The 16,939-nt window shown below is 40.8% G+C and overlaps 1 protein-coding gene across 1 annotated transcript; it reads right to left on the bottom strand.

Annotated features, from left to right (window-relative positions):
* Window positions 1–7,960: 7,960 nt before the first annotated feature.
* On the bottom strand, window positions 7,961–12,925 carry LOC138209091 (T-lymphocyte surface antigen Ly-9-like). The gene is made up of 5 exons (XM_069167450.1): window positions 12,813–12,925; window positions 10,593–10,892; window positions 9,400–9,696; window positions 9,165–9,285; window positions 7,961–9,037 (listed from the first exon to the last, which is right to left on the bottom strand). The coding sequence occupies exons 1-5, from the start codon at window positions 12,847–12,849 to the stop codon at window positions 8,923–8,925; spliced, it is 870 nt and encodes a 289-aa protein (XP_069023551.1). The 5' UTR covers window positions 12,850–12,925; the 3' UTR covers window positions 7,961–8,922.
* Between the last annotated feature and the right edge of the window lie 4,014 nt (window positions 12,926–16,939).

Here is a 16,939-nt window from a genome sequence, read left to right as displayed (position 1 = left end):
GTCGAAGTACAAACACAACTGACGCTGAACTAGAAACAAACAGTTTGGAGAAAAACAGATTGGGACTTTCGGGGTGTGGGCGGGGGGGGGGAGAGGGTAGTGTCTTTGACTCTAATGCTGTTTTTCATACAAGAACAGTCCGAGAACTTATTTCAAATTCAATTTATTTAATAATATTAAAAATGTGTAACATCTATTACTCATAAAAAAATGTTTTGATGTCAGGTTTTTTGAGGACCCTTCCCCCACGTTGTTTTAGACATGGTGACTCCCACTTCCGTGTTCGGTACCGAAGACGCATTTAATGTACCTTAATTAAATTAAATGGTTTGTTACCGATGTGAGCAGGCTTTGTGGATTTTTAGACCTAAAACCACGAGAGCATTAAATTATACAAATTGAAAGGAATCTCATCAGTTCCTCCCCGCTTGCTGTGAATTTGGTTTTAAAGCCCTATTTATCTGTACATAATACTGTAAATAATAATTAAGAATCAAATGGCACCATCGGTATATTTTCACATTACTGCATATTTGTTTTTCCCAAAACCTGTTAGTGACTGTAAAGTGAAAAAAGTCTAAAAAACAACAGATTCAAATCTGTTTTGTTTTTTTTCCTCAAACCCACTTGTATTTTTAATTATTTGAACAGTATCTTTACGATATTTAACAAACTGCAGTTTGTTAAATAATGTAAAGATACTGTTTTTTGTATAAAAAAATACTTTCATTGAAAGATTTATTACGTTTTTAGTCAGCATTATTTTACTTCTGTGTCAAGCAAATAATTAAGTTGGAAACATTGTTGCCTTGAATTTAAGCTTCAGATTTTAAAGCAATCATTTTAATATAAGTTCTTCAATTCATTTGAAAAAAACGATTTAATTTGTGTGGTTTGGAAGTATTTTTTTTAAGTTGGTCCAACAACTCTTTTTTACAGTGGCTTTAATGCCACTTAAAGATGCTGTAAAGCAAATTCCATGATTTGCTTCTCAGTACATTATATACGTGTGAAATGAGTTGCTGAAAGCATGTGCAAAGCTAGAAAACTTTGTTGCACTGAAATGTGGAGTTAGACTGTTTTCAGCTCAGGTTTTTTTAGGCGGGCCTAAAATACAACCTATCTACCTCACACCTACCTATGTGTCAGGAGTCCAGTTTTTTCCTCCGTTTTGCCCCCCCATCACCTGTGTCCCCTGTCTTTGTCTGTGGCCACGCCCCTGACCTCCCGTGGCCACGCCCCTCACCGGTCCCAGCAGATGCAGCCACTCATCCCTGATCACCACCTGCAGGTGTGCTGCATCTCCCTGATCACCTCCCCAGACTATGTGTAACCTGCCCCTGCACAACTCTGCTGGTCGGTTCATTTTTGTTAGCCACCCGTCCGTCCTCCGCCTGCTCTCCGTCAGTCCTGTTCCTGTTCCCGTTCCTCCGGCCTCTGTGCCTCCTGCGGATATTCCCGGTCAAAGTCACCAGTCGGTGGAGTTGCCGTCCCGGCTCGGAAGATTGTTGACGCCGTCCCTTCCGCTGGTCTGCCGGCTGCCCTGTCAGCCGTGTCCCCCTGGAGCTGTCGGTCGAGTTGCCCTCCCGACTGGAAGTAAGTGGACACTATCGGTGCCACCTTTTGGTTTGTTGTTTTTTGTTTGTTTTTGGATAATAAAGACAGTATTTTGGAACTTGATACCTCGAGTCTGTGAGCTTGCATTTGGGTCCTGGAAAAACACCCACCACATAACACCTATGTACCTCACAACAACCTATGTACCTCACAACAACCTATGTACCTCACAACAACCTGTCTATGTCAGATCACAGCTGGTTTATATAACCTTCTGCATGGCTCCTCCTCTCACACGGTGAAAAGCTGTAAAAGCCTGCAGCTCATTTGCATAAGAGGTCATCCCACTGGACTTCAGTTCTACTCCTGCAGTAGTCAGATTGTTATCATACATCAGCTAGCTGCTACAAGACGTCTCCCTCCACCCGCAAGTGCATCTTTCCTGGATGCAAGAACCTTCAAACTAGCGCTGCATCGCTATTTAAATTTTACTGAGGAAGAAAGGAAAAAGAGGTGGATTGATTTCATCCTCGCTAATGGAGAGTTTAGGATTAACACCAACAGCTTCCTGTGCAGGGACCATTTCACGGCGGATTGTTTCACCAACTTCCACCGGAGACGGACGGAGTTCACGGACACACCGCTCCTCCTGCAGCGCGGAGCCGAACCGAGCTTCACCCTCACGGCCGTTCATCTCTCGGTCGCACCGGCACCGTCAGCCGCCGCCAGCAGGGTCCACCGCCGCCCCCAGCAGTTCACAGTTAATGTGCTAATCAGCTTCTATTGAGCTCGTAGCCGAGCAGAGTTCAGAGGAAAATGCTCCGATAACCGCACATTTTTTTTATGCGTCTCAATATAGCTCCGATAAGGAACTATAATATATGTAACTCTGTATTTTACATGTCGGGGTGATGGTAAACATGGACCAGAGGAAATCTAGTCCTCCCGATTAATGAGGGTTGTTGTTTTTGTACTCCAGTGTAACGTTACCATCAGTGACCCTCGGTTACATGTACCGGTACCGGTCCGGATAAACGAGCCCGACTACATGTGCAGGAGGCTGCAGAGAGCAGGTGGAGGAGGAGGAGGGACATCAGTGGAAGAGAAAGACTGTTGGCTAGACCTGAGCAGGTTCAAAGTTTGAATTAACATGTGATGTAATGAACTGATGTGATGTAATGAATTAACATGTGATGTAATGCAGCGTTGTGCATGTTGCAGTTGTTACAGAACTAAATCAACTCCTCCTCTCTTATTATCTCCACTATTGTAATGCAGGTGCATTAGAAGTAGTTGGAGAGCTCACTGTCTTCTGTCTCTGGTGTCCAGTTTGACTCCTGTGTTACAGCTCAGGGGGACAAGCTTCATTTATATGCATCTGTATGTTTCACTCATTGGACAAATAAATTCTGATTCTGTTTTCTCAAAGCAGGCTGCTCCGTCCACCAGAGAGACAGAGAGACAGAGTACCAGTGGGACATCATGCATAAAGTCACCCGAGAGGTTGGATGTCAGATGGACCGCTTAGTGGGGAAAAGAACTGCAGCCACAGGACTGTCATACTGAACACTGAACACCTTCCAGCAAGTGGGAGGAGCTTCAGCTCCTTCAGGACACGCCCCCCCAGTCTCAGAGCAGAGAAGACTGATGATTTTCTCACTATTTCAAAGCCTAATTTAACATACTTGTGTGTTTTTTTTCATTCAAATTTGGATGGGTAGTTAACAACTCATACTTCTGTGGTGTGATGAACTTAAAACTCATTTTCATTTCTACTTTACAGCATCTTTAAGGTTTATCTGTGTGAGTAAAAACTGATGAATTGATGCTGGTGAACATGACACAGTTTAAATATTCTGTTCACTGCAGCCTTTAAAGGTACTTCTCATTTTTGCTGCTACGTGTTGCAACTCAGAGGATGAAAACCGCACGTTTTCCTCAAAGATGAAATCTAGAACAGAATTTGGTTAAAGGCAAACGTTGCAGTGTTCCTGTCCGGCCTCTCGAACCATAAAGTCAACCGCGACTTTGACATACAGCACGTCATCAACCTCTGCAGACACGCTCTTATTTCTCTAAAAACCGACCACAGAGGACAGGTTCCCACATGCTGTGCAGCACGCCGTCTGTATGTTCTGAACTTTTAGCGCCCACTCTTCCAACGGTGGCACGATCACACTGAATACCACCTGAATATAAACATGATAACTCGAGATGAGACACTAATTAAAGCAAAAAACTAAGTGGAGAAACAATCAATGTTGATGCTTCCCAAAAAAAAATGTGAGAAGTAGGAGATTTTTAGTGATCATTCGTTTTATTCTTTTAAAGGAGTCAATCTCACTGTGGAACTTGTTTTTGTTCTCTGGGGGTGCAGATTGTCGCAGGTTTCTTCTTGTTAAAAAGTGAATCACTTCCATTTTTGTGCGACAGCCTGTTGATTTGCACGGTGATACAAGCACGGTGCATATACAGTAAATTTGTAAATCTGTGATAACATGAGCAAAAAAAGATTTCCCTGACTTATGGCACAAACTTTCAGCTTTCAGTTATATTTTTCAGATATTATTTGATATTTTCTTTGTAAAACATGTTGTTTTTGTCTCTGAAACATCATGTAGTAGCGATACGGTATTTGTTTTGTATTTGTTGTGTTTCCAAACCGCCCCGTGTTTGTCAGTGAATCGGAGGACATTTGTAACTCTTTTTTATTTTATTTTTTTTGGGGGGTGGGGGGGTTTGGTAGGAAATTTACTTTGTATTTTTACACCTGATGTCACTACATTCTAGTCTGAATACGTGCTGGGTGCAGTTTGACCCTGGTTTAACTTACAGGAGCGGAGGAAACTATTTTAAAGGGCACAAACACAGTTTTCTTTGTCCACTTATCTCCTAGTCTTTGTTTGGCTTCTTGGTTTTTTTTTAAGTAAAAATGTCCCCTTGTGGGATGAATAAAGTAACTATCTATCTATCTATCTATCTATCTATCTTACTGCTTCTACTTTCTGTAGCAGCCTGAAAGGTTTTAGAAGAACTGCCTTGTGTCAACATCAAACATGAGCCACAGTGGTGACCAATGATGTTTTTCATTGATGTGATGGAGTTACACCCAAAAGAAAAGCACACAGACTAGTCAAAGTCAAGTATTTGCATAAACAAATTGTATCTAATTTTAATATCCTGCCTTGCCTGACCAATAATGTTCTGCTGCAGGATTGTAGGTAGTTTCGTTTACCTGGCAAAAGCTGAAAAAAAAAGCTGATGAAACCTCTGCACGACCTGTGACAGACTGCAGGATGGAGGACCCACCTGCAGACAGGTGGAACTGCAAAATATATATATAAAAAAAAAGAGGCTTACAGGTGCAGCAGAACAGGAACAACACTGTAAGAGGAGATAGAAAGAACATACAACATGGCAAACAAGGCTGGCCTGGTTCGACAGGAAGTAGTGAGGTGAGTTTGACTCCCAAAGAGGTTTGGGGACACCTGGTGGAACATTGCTGGTCATTATTTTTTTATTTGCATTGCCTCACACGATGAACACTACATATATTTCTATATATATAGATGTCATAAACACGGCTAAACACGACAGTGACACCAAGTGGAATTAAAATATATTCCACTGCCCCAAACATGTCTTTTTCAAAGCCTGCAGTGAAGAGAAAGGTTCGTGATGAGCACAGACAATTCCAGGAAAAGTGGGAGATGCAATATTTCTTTGTTGAGCACAGGGGCACCCCGACGTGTCTTATTTGCACAGAGAAAATTGCGGTGCACAAGGAATACAATTTGAAACGTCATTACACAACTAGACATGCTGAGGAGTATGCAAAATACCAGAGAGATGAGAGAGCCAACCGGGTTGCAAATCTTAAAACATGTCTACTGAGGCAACAAGATTTCTTCAAGAAAGCAACCAAAGAGAATAATGCAGCAGTCGAAGCTCGCTACGTGGTTAGTGAGATGATTGCTAAGGCGGGAAAGCCATTCACAGAAGGTGAATTCGTCAAAAAGTGCATATTACAGGCTGCAAGTATAGTCTGTCCGGAAAAGAAAGGTCAGTTTAGCAACATCAGCCTTTCTGCCAGCACCGTAGCAGAGCGCATTTCTGACCTGTCAAGTAACATTTATGATCAACTGTGTGAGAAAGCCAAATATTTCAGTGTATACTCAGTCGCTCTTGATGAGACCACAGACATCAGAGACACTGCCCAGCTCGCAATGTATGTCCGTGGTATTGATGACAATTTTGAAGTGATAGAGGAGTTGCTCACAGTAATTCCAATGCATGGCCAGACCACTGCTCAGGAGATATTTCACCAGCTGTGTGATGCCATTGAGAATGCCGGTTTGCCGTGGAAGAGGTTTGTTGGAATAACAACCGATGGAGCGCCATCAATGACAGGGAGGACAAATGGACTGGTGGCACTTGTTAAAAAAAAACTGGAAGAGGAGGGTGTAGAGGAGGCCATTGCTCTGCACTGCATTATCCATCAGCAAGCCCTTTGCAGCAAATGCCTGAAGTTTGACAATGTGATGTCTGTTGTTGTGAAATGCATCAACCAAATCAGATCCAGGGGCTTAACGCACCGAAGGTTCTGTGCTTTTTTAGAGGAAATAGAGTCCGAATATGGGGATGTGCTCTACTTCACCGAGGTACGTTGGCTCAGCAGGGGAAACGCCTTGAAGAGATTTTTTGAGTTGAGAGCAGAAGTGAAAGCCTTCATGGAGAAGGATGGGGTGGCTGTTCCTGTGCTAAGTGATCCCAAATGGCTCATGGACTTAGCTTTTCTTGTTGATATCACACATGAGCTTAATGTACTGAACAAGAATTTACAAGGCCAGGGGCAACTCGTCAGTGCTGCCTATGACAACGTGAGAGCATTCTCCACAAAACTTGTGTTATGGAAAGCCCAGCTCTCTCAGACAAACCTTTGCCATTTCCCAGCATGCAAGGCACTCGTGGATGCAGGCACACCATTCAGTGGTGAGAAGTATGTTGATGCCATTTTGAAGCTACAGGAGGAATTTGATTACAGATTTGCAGACTTCAAGATGCACAGAGCCACATTTCACATTTTTGCGGACCCCTTCTCCTTTGATGTGCAAGATGCCCCTCCTGTGCTTCAAATGGAGCTCATTGACCTGCAGTGCAACTCTGACCTCAAAGCCAAGTTCAGGGAGGTGAGTGGAAAAGCAGACAAGCTTGGGCAATTTTTGAGAGAATTGACCCCCAGCTTCCCTGAGCTTTTCCGAATGTTCAAGCGGACCATGTGCCTTTTTGGGAGCACATACTTATGCGAAAAGCTCTTCTCCACCTTGAACTTCAATAAGTCCAAGTACAGGTCCAGACTTACTGATGATCATCTTCAAGCCATACTGAGGGTCTCAACTGCTTCCTCCCTCAAGACAAATGTGGCTCAGCTATGCGAGAGGAAGCGCTGCCAGGTCTCTAGCAGCAAGGAGTAGGCAAAAGAAGCCATGTTCAGAAGAACAGTTCATGTTCTTCAATGTTCCATTCATGTTCAGGACAATTCATGTTCAGAAGAACCCATTGAGGTTAAAGAACTGTTAATAAAGACGTTTAAATCTGAATACAGCAGATATAGAAGACTGAAGAAACCACACATAGTTGCTGACTAGAGAAATCTAATTATTATTATTTTATTTATTACTGATTTATTTACTTATCAATTCTTAATTTGTTTATTTATTTTTTCATCTTATTTTGTGTTAAAAAAAAAATAAAAATAAAGACATTTGAGAAGATTGGAATTTGTTTAACAAAGCTTTTCTTGTGGAATACCCGATGCAGCCCAGCCTCACCCAGACTCTGCCTCCAGCGGCCCCCAAATAAATTAAGTTTGAGACCCCTGGTCAACAAGTTCTACTGGGACCGTCTGGGACGTCTGAGGAAAACCATTCGCTACAATTTGAACCAGATTTGAGGAGCTTGATTATTTTCTTAAACTGCCCTGCAAGTTATTTCTATTTCATGTTTTACACTTCATCCTTCAGCCTTCATCCTATTTTAACTTGTTTCGTTTCTTCTATTTTGAGGTTTTAATTTCTGTTTTTAAATGTCTTTTCATGTTGTTATGTAAAGCACTTTGAATTGCCTTGTTGTTGAAATGTGCTACAGCTACAACCAAAACTTGCCCTGCCTTGCAAACCACCTGAACTGTGGCGCCATGGCAACGGGGTTCTCACCATGACAACACATGTCACCCTCAACAACACCGTCGTTCAGTCTCTTCATTCTTCTTTCTTGCAGGTTTTCACTCCAGTGAAACCAACCAGCCGGCAACATGACGGATCACTGAGCAACCTTGCAAAAATCCACATTTACAAGACAGCCAGTGACGTCACAGACATAAAGATTAGCACGCAGGTAAATCTTTTCAATCAAAACTCGCTTTATTAACAGAAATAACTCATTTACAATCAGTACGGTTCTCCTCCTCTCATCACTTCACCAAAACAAACCGGAGGAAAGCGGAACAAACAAAAAATCCAGAAGTGGCGGGTTTGTAGAAAATATGGTCTTATCCAAAAATTCTAATGAAATGCTTATTATCAATTGAAGTGATTACATATTACTGTATGCTGCACAAAATGTATACACACGTCAAGTTGTAAGAAACTACAATTTTTTTATGTGCATACAGTAGGTCTATGTGTTGAGTTAATTTATTGTGACAGCAGATGTAGCCTGTGTATTTTAAATTACAGTCAGACTCTGTTCTGTAAAGATACGCAGCTTTTAGGATTTTGTATGCAAGTTTTAGCCCCTGTGGTTCTCTAAGTTCAATAAATAATAAAAAAAAATAGATTAGAACTAAAATATGTATGTGCAGCATGATTATTATCACAGGAAGTGATTACATTTTTATTCTTTTTCAGGCAATGCTTAAAAAAAAATCTCAATTTATCATTTGTTCTAATTCCAACAATTTTTCACAATTGTTGGAGAATTGACTAAGAGAACGTTCCAGCTTCTCTTCCGCCTCACCAGCAGCATCTGATGACTTTCTTTGGATTTTGTTGTAGAAAGGACGAAGCCCTTCTCCATGGCAGCCACACAAAGCCTTTTTTTACTCGCTGTAAGTTTTGATGACAAAATGCTGCAGTTTGGAAACACTTAAAATCTCCTGGATGAAATACTTGCTCTGCCCTGACTGTGTAACAGGAGTTTAATCTTAGTTAGGGGGAATACATTCACTGCATTGTCACAGGAGCAGAAAATGCAGATTTAAAATACTTTGTCTAAGAGGAGCCGTATCAACAATTTAACAATTCCCACGTGAGTGACAGCTGGAAGGAAAAACACCTGAAGGAGAAACATCTGACAAAACCGGTTTCACTCTGGCTCGACCGGCTGAAAGGATCCATGAAAACTTCTGTTCCGGGTTTGGGTGTATCTGACAGATGAGGTGAACATGGAGGAGGAGGAGGAGGGTTGTGCCTTAGGAAGTCTGAAAGACAGAATTACAAATGTGTTTAGGAAGAACACACACACACACACACACACACACACACACACACACACACACACACACATACAACAAAGAAGCGGGATTAAAGACCAAAAAACAAAAATACCTGGCCTTTGTTTCTTTTGTTTTCGTCTTCTGGTCAATATATATCAGCGTGATTATAAAGCCAGATGATAGAAGAACAACACCACACACGACGGAGATTATAATTCCAATTAGGACCTTATCTGTCAACAGAACATCAAATGTCATAAAAACACATTAAACAATACGTTCCAATGACCAAAATAGATTTAAAATGTAATTGTATTTTTTAAAATCAGTGTCAGAATGAGTCTTACGATGTCTCTGGTCTATGCCGTCCCTGCTCACTGTGTCGTTATGTCCACAGGACGTCTTCACGTCGACCTCCAGAGTCTTTTCCTGTGCTGGGTTGGTCGCCACACATCTGTGAGAGGAGTAGAAATCCTGCCTGTGAACGGTGAGAGACAGAGAGACGGCCGAGCGAATCCGTTTCACGATCTTCTCGTCTCTGTACCACGACAGCGTCGTCTCTTCGGCTCCGTCCACAGAACACATCAGCGAGCAGCTGTTAGAGCTCACATTAGATTTGATCACCGAAAGAATCGGTACGGCGTCTATAGAGGAAGGTGATGGAGGTTAGAAATCAGATATTGTGATTTTAATATCATCAAAAGCTCTGTTCTTCGTTCAGGTAAGTTCGGTAACAGGCCGCAGTCAGAGAAGGAAAACACAGCAGACATGTGAAAATCAGGGCTGGATATCGTTCAAATACTGGTACTGATACTAGGCTGTGGGTGTGAGTGGTTGTCTGTCTTTCTGTGTTGTCCCTGTGATGGAGTGGCGACCTGTTCAAGGTGAACTTCTGCCTATTTAATTTGTCCTCCTTGCTGCTCTTCTTCTTCACAGATCATATATTAAGTCTATCTGTGGCCGGTGAAACACTGAATTCAAAGTTAATTGGGGAGAAGGGGCAAGAAGCTGTCAATCGCAGCTGCAGAGGCTCCATGTGTGATGCACTCTGTCATCCTATTGGTCGAGGAACACGTCGTAGGATATGCTAAACTGGGCAGATAAAAACAGAAAGAATTCGGACACACGTTGGAAATGTGTTGCAGGCTGAGTTCATGTAGTCTGAGTTCAGCATCAGGTTAATTGTTGCTTCTAAATTGGCTGCAGGTCTGAGAGGTTGGAACGGTGGAATTCAGAGTTAATTTTGACCCCAGCAATCATTTTCACAGAAATACTACAAACAAAAAAAAAAAACAGGTAAAAAAAAATGTCCATTCGGATTTTTCTCCAGAGGTTCAAGTAAATAATGTTACAGCATGAGACCAAAATCAATAAGTAAGATATGAATTGTTGAGGTCACATATGGAGACTGGATGGTGTTGGAACACACACACACACACACACACACACACACACACACACACACACACACACACACACACACACACACACACACACACACACACACACACGTCTACTGGGACAAGAGAAAAGGACTCACCGTACACTGTGAGTTTATAAGAGGAAATCATTTTCTGTCCTTTATTGTCCAAAGTATAAATCCCTGAGTCATTCCTCTGCAGATTTGTGAGTGAGAAGTTTCCAGAGTTTTTGTTCCAGTGAATTCTGTGTGTGTAAAATTCGTCTTCTATATCGAATTCACCCTTTTTTACTGAAGCAAGAATATTTCCTCCAAATGAAATAAATCCTCTCTCCAGCAGGGGTTCAGGTAGAGTGATGGTTCCTCCCACGGTTCCTGCCAGGTTCTTCTTCACAACCTCAGCAGCAGATATTCTCATCACTGTAAAACATACAGAGATACATCAGTCAGCAGTCGGGTCAGAACCTCCAGTGAAAGTCCCGTCTCATGAACAGGAAGCTGAAAAGAGCTCAGTAACAGTTCCAGAAAGTCTTTGGACTGTCTAGAGGATCAGACAGCTTTGACTACCTTTACTTTGAAACTAAATAAAGTTCAATCAAGAACTTTTCTGTGTTTCCTGCAGCGAGCCCTGATTACATGCTGTCACATGATCCTCAACCTGCAACCAGATTAATCCAACCCTCGTTTTGATATTGAACTTGTCCTGTACAGCTCAACAGATCTGCAGACATAGATGTTCATTGTTTTGGAAATATCAAGATATATAATTGGTAAATCTTTTACTGTTGTGTAAACAAAAAAGATTATGTGTATACTGTAAGCAGTCGTGTTTACACTGATAACATTGCAAACATCTGTTTATCAGGTAACATCTGTTTATCAGCTAACTCCTTATTTGAAGTTAGTTGAGGAAGGTCATTTTCTTATGTAAACCATGAACCAATAGGGGGAGTACATCTCTAACAGACCAAAAAAAAACCAGGTAATTTCCTGTTTACAGAAAAAGACACAAAGATAAAACACAAGTTGAAAAGTTTGATATTTTTTCAAAGGTTTTCTTTCAATTTCAGTTTATTTTTTGAGCTTTCATTTTTAGTTTTATAAGAACTGTCTCATATTTTCTCTTCCTATGACAGCATCCTTACTTCATCCTTACTTCTCTTGGTCTGATGTTTCTCCTGTGACCTTTTTCTTGATTTAATAAGAAGTCAAATCAACAATCAGTCTTTCTGTCCTCACTGCAAACTGAAGAAGCTGTTCATTTAAATTCAGGTTTATTCATTTCACGAAGTCATTGGAAAAGTTTAAACCAAAACAACAGTGCAGAAGTTTTTGAATGAACCCTTTCAAAGCTGGAGTATAAAATAAAGGACGGGGAGCGTCTGTTTTATTTAAAACTTCTTTACTATTCATCATAAATATCACTGAAAACATTCGGAAATGATATATTTAGCATTTCTCCAGTCAGTCAATGATCCTGCACAAAATTTCAGCTCAAAATTATACATATTTGTTGTTGCTTAGTCAGAACAAGAGTCCAAAACAAAAATTTAATCCTTTTACAGGGCGATAAAACAGAAAAAAGCAGCAAATCCTCCCACTGGAAAAACTGCAGCCACAGAAGGTTTGAGCATTTCTGCTTGGCAAACACATTTTCTAAAAGCTCCCGGTCAGCGCATTCATGAAACACCTAATTAGATGTAAGACTAAAATAGTGGATCACATCACTCAGGTCTCAGATGCTGGTTTTCTGAACGTATCTCAAAATACTCCTGTGAGTTTACAAAACCTGCAACTGATCATGGCCAAAAATTTGGGTTTTTAAAAAAAAAAAAAAAAAAAAAAATTAAAATTTTTATTACATTTCTCTGTTAATGTTTTTTTTTTTTTTTTTTTTTTTTTTTTTTTTTTTTTTTCTGTGCGTGCTATATAAATAAAGTTTGATGGGGAGTCCATCAAACTAGTCTGGGACAGGACAGTCAAATAAAACCATGCAGAAGAAGAATTAAGTTATTGTGCTTCACATATGTTAAAAACTGCCAGAGAACTGGAGCTGTGCTGTTAATTATGACCGCACACGTTCCTGTCTGACACGTCTCAGCAGTGAACTGCGTTTTAACATATTTCTGATTGATCAGTTTTATTACTTTTTAACATATTTATAACTTATATTTTACATGAGTAGTTCTCTTTAATATTGCCTTGTGTTTCTTTTAAACTTCAGGCTCGATGCATATTTTAAATATCTTGCAGGTTTAAATGAAGATGATACCACAAACAGTACAGAAACAGAACTGTGGAACAGCATCACGCTATAAACGGTGTTCCACAATAACTTACCTATAAAGAGGAAAATGAAACTCAGTCGTGACTCCATCACGGAGTTAAACGGAGAAGCACATCGTTAATTAATCCTGCTTCTTTCTGCTTCCTCATGAGTTGCATCACAGTCGAAGTACAAACACAACTGAAGCTGAGCAGTTTGGACTTTCGGGGTGTGTGTGTGTGTGTGCGTGGGGGGGGGGGGGGATGTTTTTGACTCTAATGCTGTTTTTCATACAAGAACAGTCCGATAACTTATTTCAAATTAAATTTATTTAATAATATTAAAAATGCGTAACATCTATTACTCATACAAAATGTTTTGATGTCAGGTTTTTAGAGGACCCTTCCCCCACGTTGTTTTAAACATGGTGACTCCCACTTCCCTATTCGGTAACGAAGACGCATTTAATGTACCTTAATTAAATTATTGTAAGAGGAACCATTAAACGAGCTTCATGTGGAGAGAAACGGAGATGGATCAAAGGATTAATGCAGTATTTCTTCTTGTTTTATTGAGTTTTCTGCTCTCAGAACTCGTCTCGATGTGGTTTGTTACCGATGTGAGCAGGCTTTGTGGATTTTTAGACCTAAAACCACGAGAGGATTAAATAATACAAATTGAAAGGAATCTCATCAGTTCCTCCCAGCCTGCTGTGCATTTGGTTTTAAAGCCCTATTTTAATATTCAAACTGAATCAAATCAGTCACTGGTTCAAACGTGCTGCTGTAGGCTTTTTGTAGATGCTATTTTAAAGAGAGACAAAAAAAACCAACACGATACAAGTTGACTTCCTAACGGAAGGAGATGAGAGTAAAGATAAAAAGCAAATAAAGATATCCTGCTTGAGTTCCTGAATAGAAATGATACCCTGCAACTTGTGCAAACACAAGCAGCAACAACTCCCTGCTCAACATCTATTTGTCTGAACATAATACTGTAAATAATAATTAAGAATCAAATGGCACCATCGGTATATTTTCACATTACTGCATATTTGTTGTTCCCAAAACCTGTTGGTGACCATTAAAATGAAAAAAGTCTTAAAAACAACAGATTCAAATCTGTTTTTTTTCCCTCAAACCAACTTGTATTTTTAATTATTTGAACAGTATCTTTACGATATTTAACAAACTGCAGTAACGTAAAGATACTGTTTTTTGTAGTAACCTTAGTGAAAAATACTTTCACTGAAAGATTTATTACGTTTTTAGGCAGCATTATTTTTCTTCTGGGTCAAGCAAATAATTAAGTTGCAAACATTGTTGCCTTGAATTTAAGTTGCACTAACTGCAGATTTGAAAGCAATCATTTTAATATAAGTTCTTCAATTCATTTGAAAAAAATGATTTAATTTGTGTGGTTTGGAAGTATTTTTTTTAAGTTGGTCCAACAACTCTTTTTTACACTGGCTTTAATGCCACTTAAAGATGCCGTCAAGCAAATTCCATGATTTGCTTCTCAGTACATTATATACGTGTGAAATGAGTTGCTGAAAGCATGTGCAAAGCTAGAAAACTTTGTTGCACTGAAATGTGGAGTTAGACCGTTGAACAGTTTCTCACCCATTTTCAGCTCAGATTTTTTTAGGCGGGGCTAAAACACAACCTGTCTACCTCACAACTACCTATCTACCTCACAACTACCTATCTACGTCACAACAACCTATCTACCTCACAACTACCTATCTACCTCACAACTACCTATCTACCTCACAACTACCTATCTACGTCAGATCACAGCTGGTTTATATAACCTTCTGCATGGCTCCTCCTCTCACACGGTGAAACGCTATAAAAGCCTGCAGCTCATTTGCATAAGAGGTCATCCCACTGGACTTCAGTTCTACTCCTGACGTAGTCAGATTGTCATCGTACATCAGCTAGCTGCTACAGGACGTCTCCCTTCACCCGCAAGTGCATCTTTCCTGGATGCAAGAACCTCCAAACTAGCGCTGCATCGCTATTTAAATTTTACTGAGGAAGAAAGGAAAAAGAGGTGGATTGATTTCATCCTCGTTGATGGAGAGTTTAGGATTAACACCAACACCTGCCTGTGCAGGGACCATTTCACGGCGGATTGTTTCACCAACTTCCACCGGAGATGGACGGAGTTCACGGACACACCGCTCCTCCTGCAGCGCGGAGCCGAACCGAGCTTCACCCTCACGGCCGTTCATCTCTCGGTCGCACCGGCACCGTCAGCCGCCGCCAGCAGGGTCCACCGCCGCCCCCAGCAGTTCACAGTTAATGTGCTAATCAGCTTCTATTGAGCTCGTAGCCGAGCAGAGTTCAGAGGAAAATGCTCCGATAACCGCACATTTTTTTTATGCGTCTCAATATAGCTCCGGTAAGGAACTATAATATATGTAACTCTGTATTTTACATGTCGGGGTGATGGTAAACATGGACCAGAGGAAATCTAGTCCTCCCGATTAATGAGGGTTGTTGTTTTTGTACTCCAGTGTAACGTTACCATCAGTGACCCTCGGTTACATGTACCGGTACCGGTCCAGATAAACGAGCCCGACTACATGTGCAGGAGGCTGCAGAGAGCAGGTGGAGGAGGAGGAGGGACATCAGTGGAAGAGAAAGACTGTTGGCTAGACCTGAGCAGGTTCAAAGTTTGAATTAACATGTGATGTAATGAACTGATGTGATGTAATGAATTAACATGTGATGTAATGCAGCGTTGTGCATGTTGCAGTTGTTACAGAACTAAATCAACTCCTCCTCTCTTATTATCTCCACTATTGTAATGCAGGTGCATTAGAAGTAGTTGGAGAGCTCACTGTCTTCTGTCTCTGGTGTCCAGTTTGACTCCTGTGTTACAGCTCAGGGGGACAAGCTTCATTTATATGCATCTGTATGTTTCACTCATTGGACAAATAAATTCTGATTCTGTTTTCTCAAAGCAGGCTGCTCCGTCCACCAGAGAGACAGAGAGACAGAGTACCAGTGGGACATCATGCATAAAGTCACCCGAGAGGTTGGATGTCAGATGGACCGCTTAGTGGGGAAAAGAACTGCAGCCACAGGACTGTCATACTGAACACTGAACACCTTCCAGCAAGTGGGAGGAGCTTCAGCTCCTTCAGGACACGCCCCCCCAGTCTCAGAGCAGAGAAGACTGATGATTTTCTCACTACTTCAAAGCCTAATTTAACATACTTGTGTGTTTTTTTTCATTCAAATTTGGATGGGTAGTTAACAACTCATACTTCTGTGGTGTGATGAACTTAAAACTCATTTTCATTTCTACTTTACAGCATCTTTAAGGTTTATCTGTGTGAGTAAAAACTGATGAATTGATGCTGGTGAACATGACACAGTTTAAATATTCTGTTCACTGCAGCCTTTAAAGGTACTTCTCATTTTCGCTGCTACGTGTTGCAACTCAGAGGATGAAAACCGCACGTTTTCCTCAAAGATGAAATCTAGAACAGAATTTGGTTAAAGGCAAACGTTGCAGTGTTCCTGTCCGGCCTCTCGAACCATAAAGTCAACCGCGACTTTGACATACAGCACGTCATCAACCTCTGCAGACACGCTCTTATTTCTCTAAAAACCGACCACAGAGGACAGGTTCCCACATGCTGTGCAGCACGCCGTCTGTATGTTCTGAACTTTTAGCGCCCACTCTTCCAACGGTGGCACGATCACACTGAATACCACCTGAATATAAACATGATAACTCGAGATGAGACACTAATTAAAGCAAAAAACTAAGTGGAGAAACAATCAATGTTGATGCTTCCCAAAAAAAAATGTGAGAAGTAGGAGATTTTTAGTGATCATTCGTTTTATTCTTTTAAAGGAGTCAATCTCACTGTGGAACTTGTTTTTGTTCTCTGGGGGTGCAGATTGTCGCAGGTTTCTTCTTGTTAAAAAGTGAATCACTTCCATTTTTGTGCGACAGCCTGTTGATTTGCACGGTGATACAAGCACGGTGCATATACAGTAAATTTGTAAATCTGTGATAACATGAGCAAAAAAAGATTTCCCTGACTTATGGCACAAACTTTCAGCTTTCAGTTATATTTTTCAGATATTATTTGATATTTTCTTTGTAAAACATGTTGTTTTTGTCTCTGAAACATCATGTAGCAGCGATACGGTATTTGTTTTGTATTTGTTGTGTTTCC

This window comes from Embiotoca jacksoni, unplaced genomic scaffold (assembly GCF_022577435.1).
Source record: "Embiotoca jacksoni isolate LCO1_2020_lvr unplaced genomic scaffold, fEmbJac1.0.p SCAF_4, whole genome shotgun sequence".
Taxonomy (NCBI): Eukaryota; Metazoa; Chordata; class Actinopteri; family Embiotocidae; genus Embiotoca; species Embiotoca jacksoni.
The sequence above is the reverse complement of the archived record's forward strand: the minus strand, read 5'-3'. Positions and strand labels throughout refer to the sequence as shown.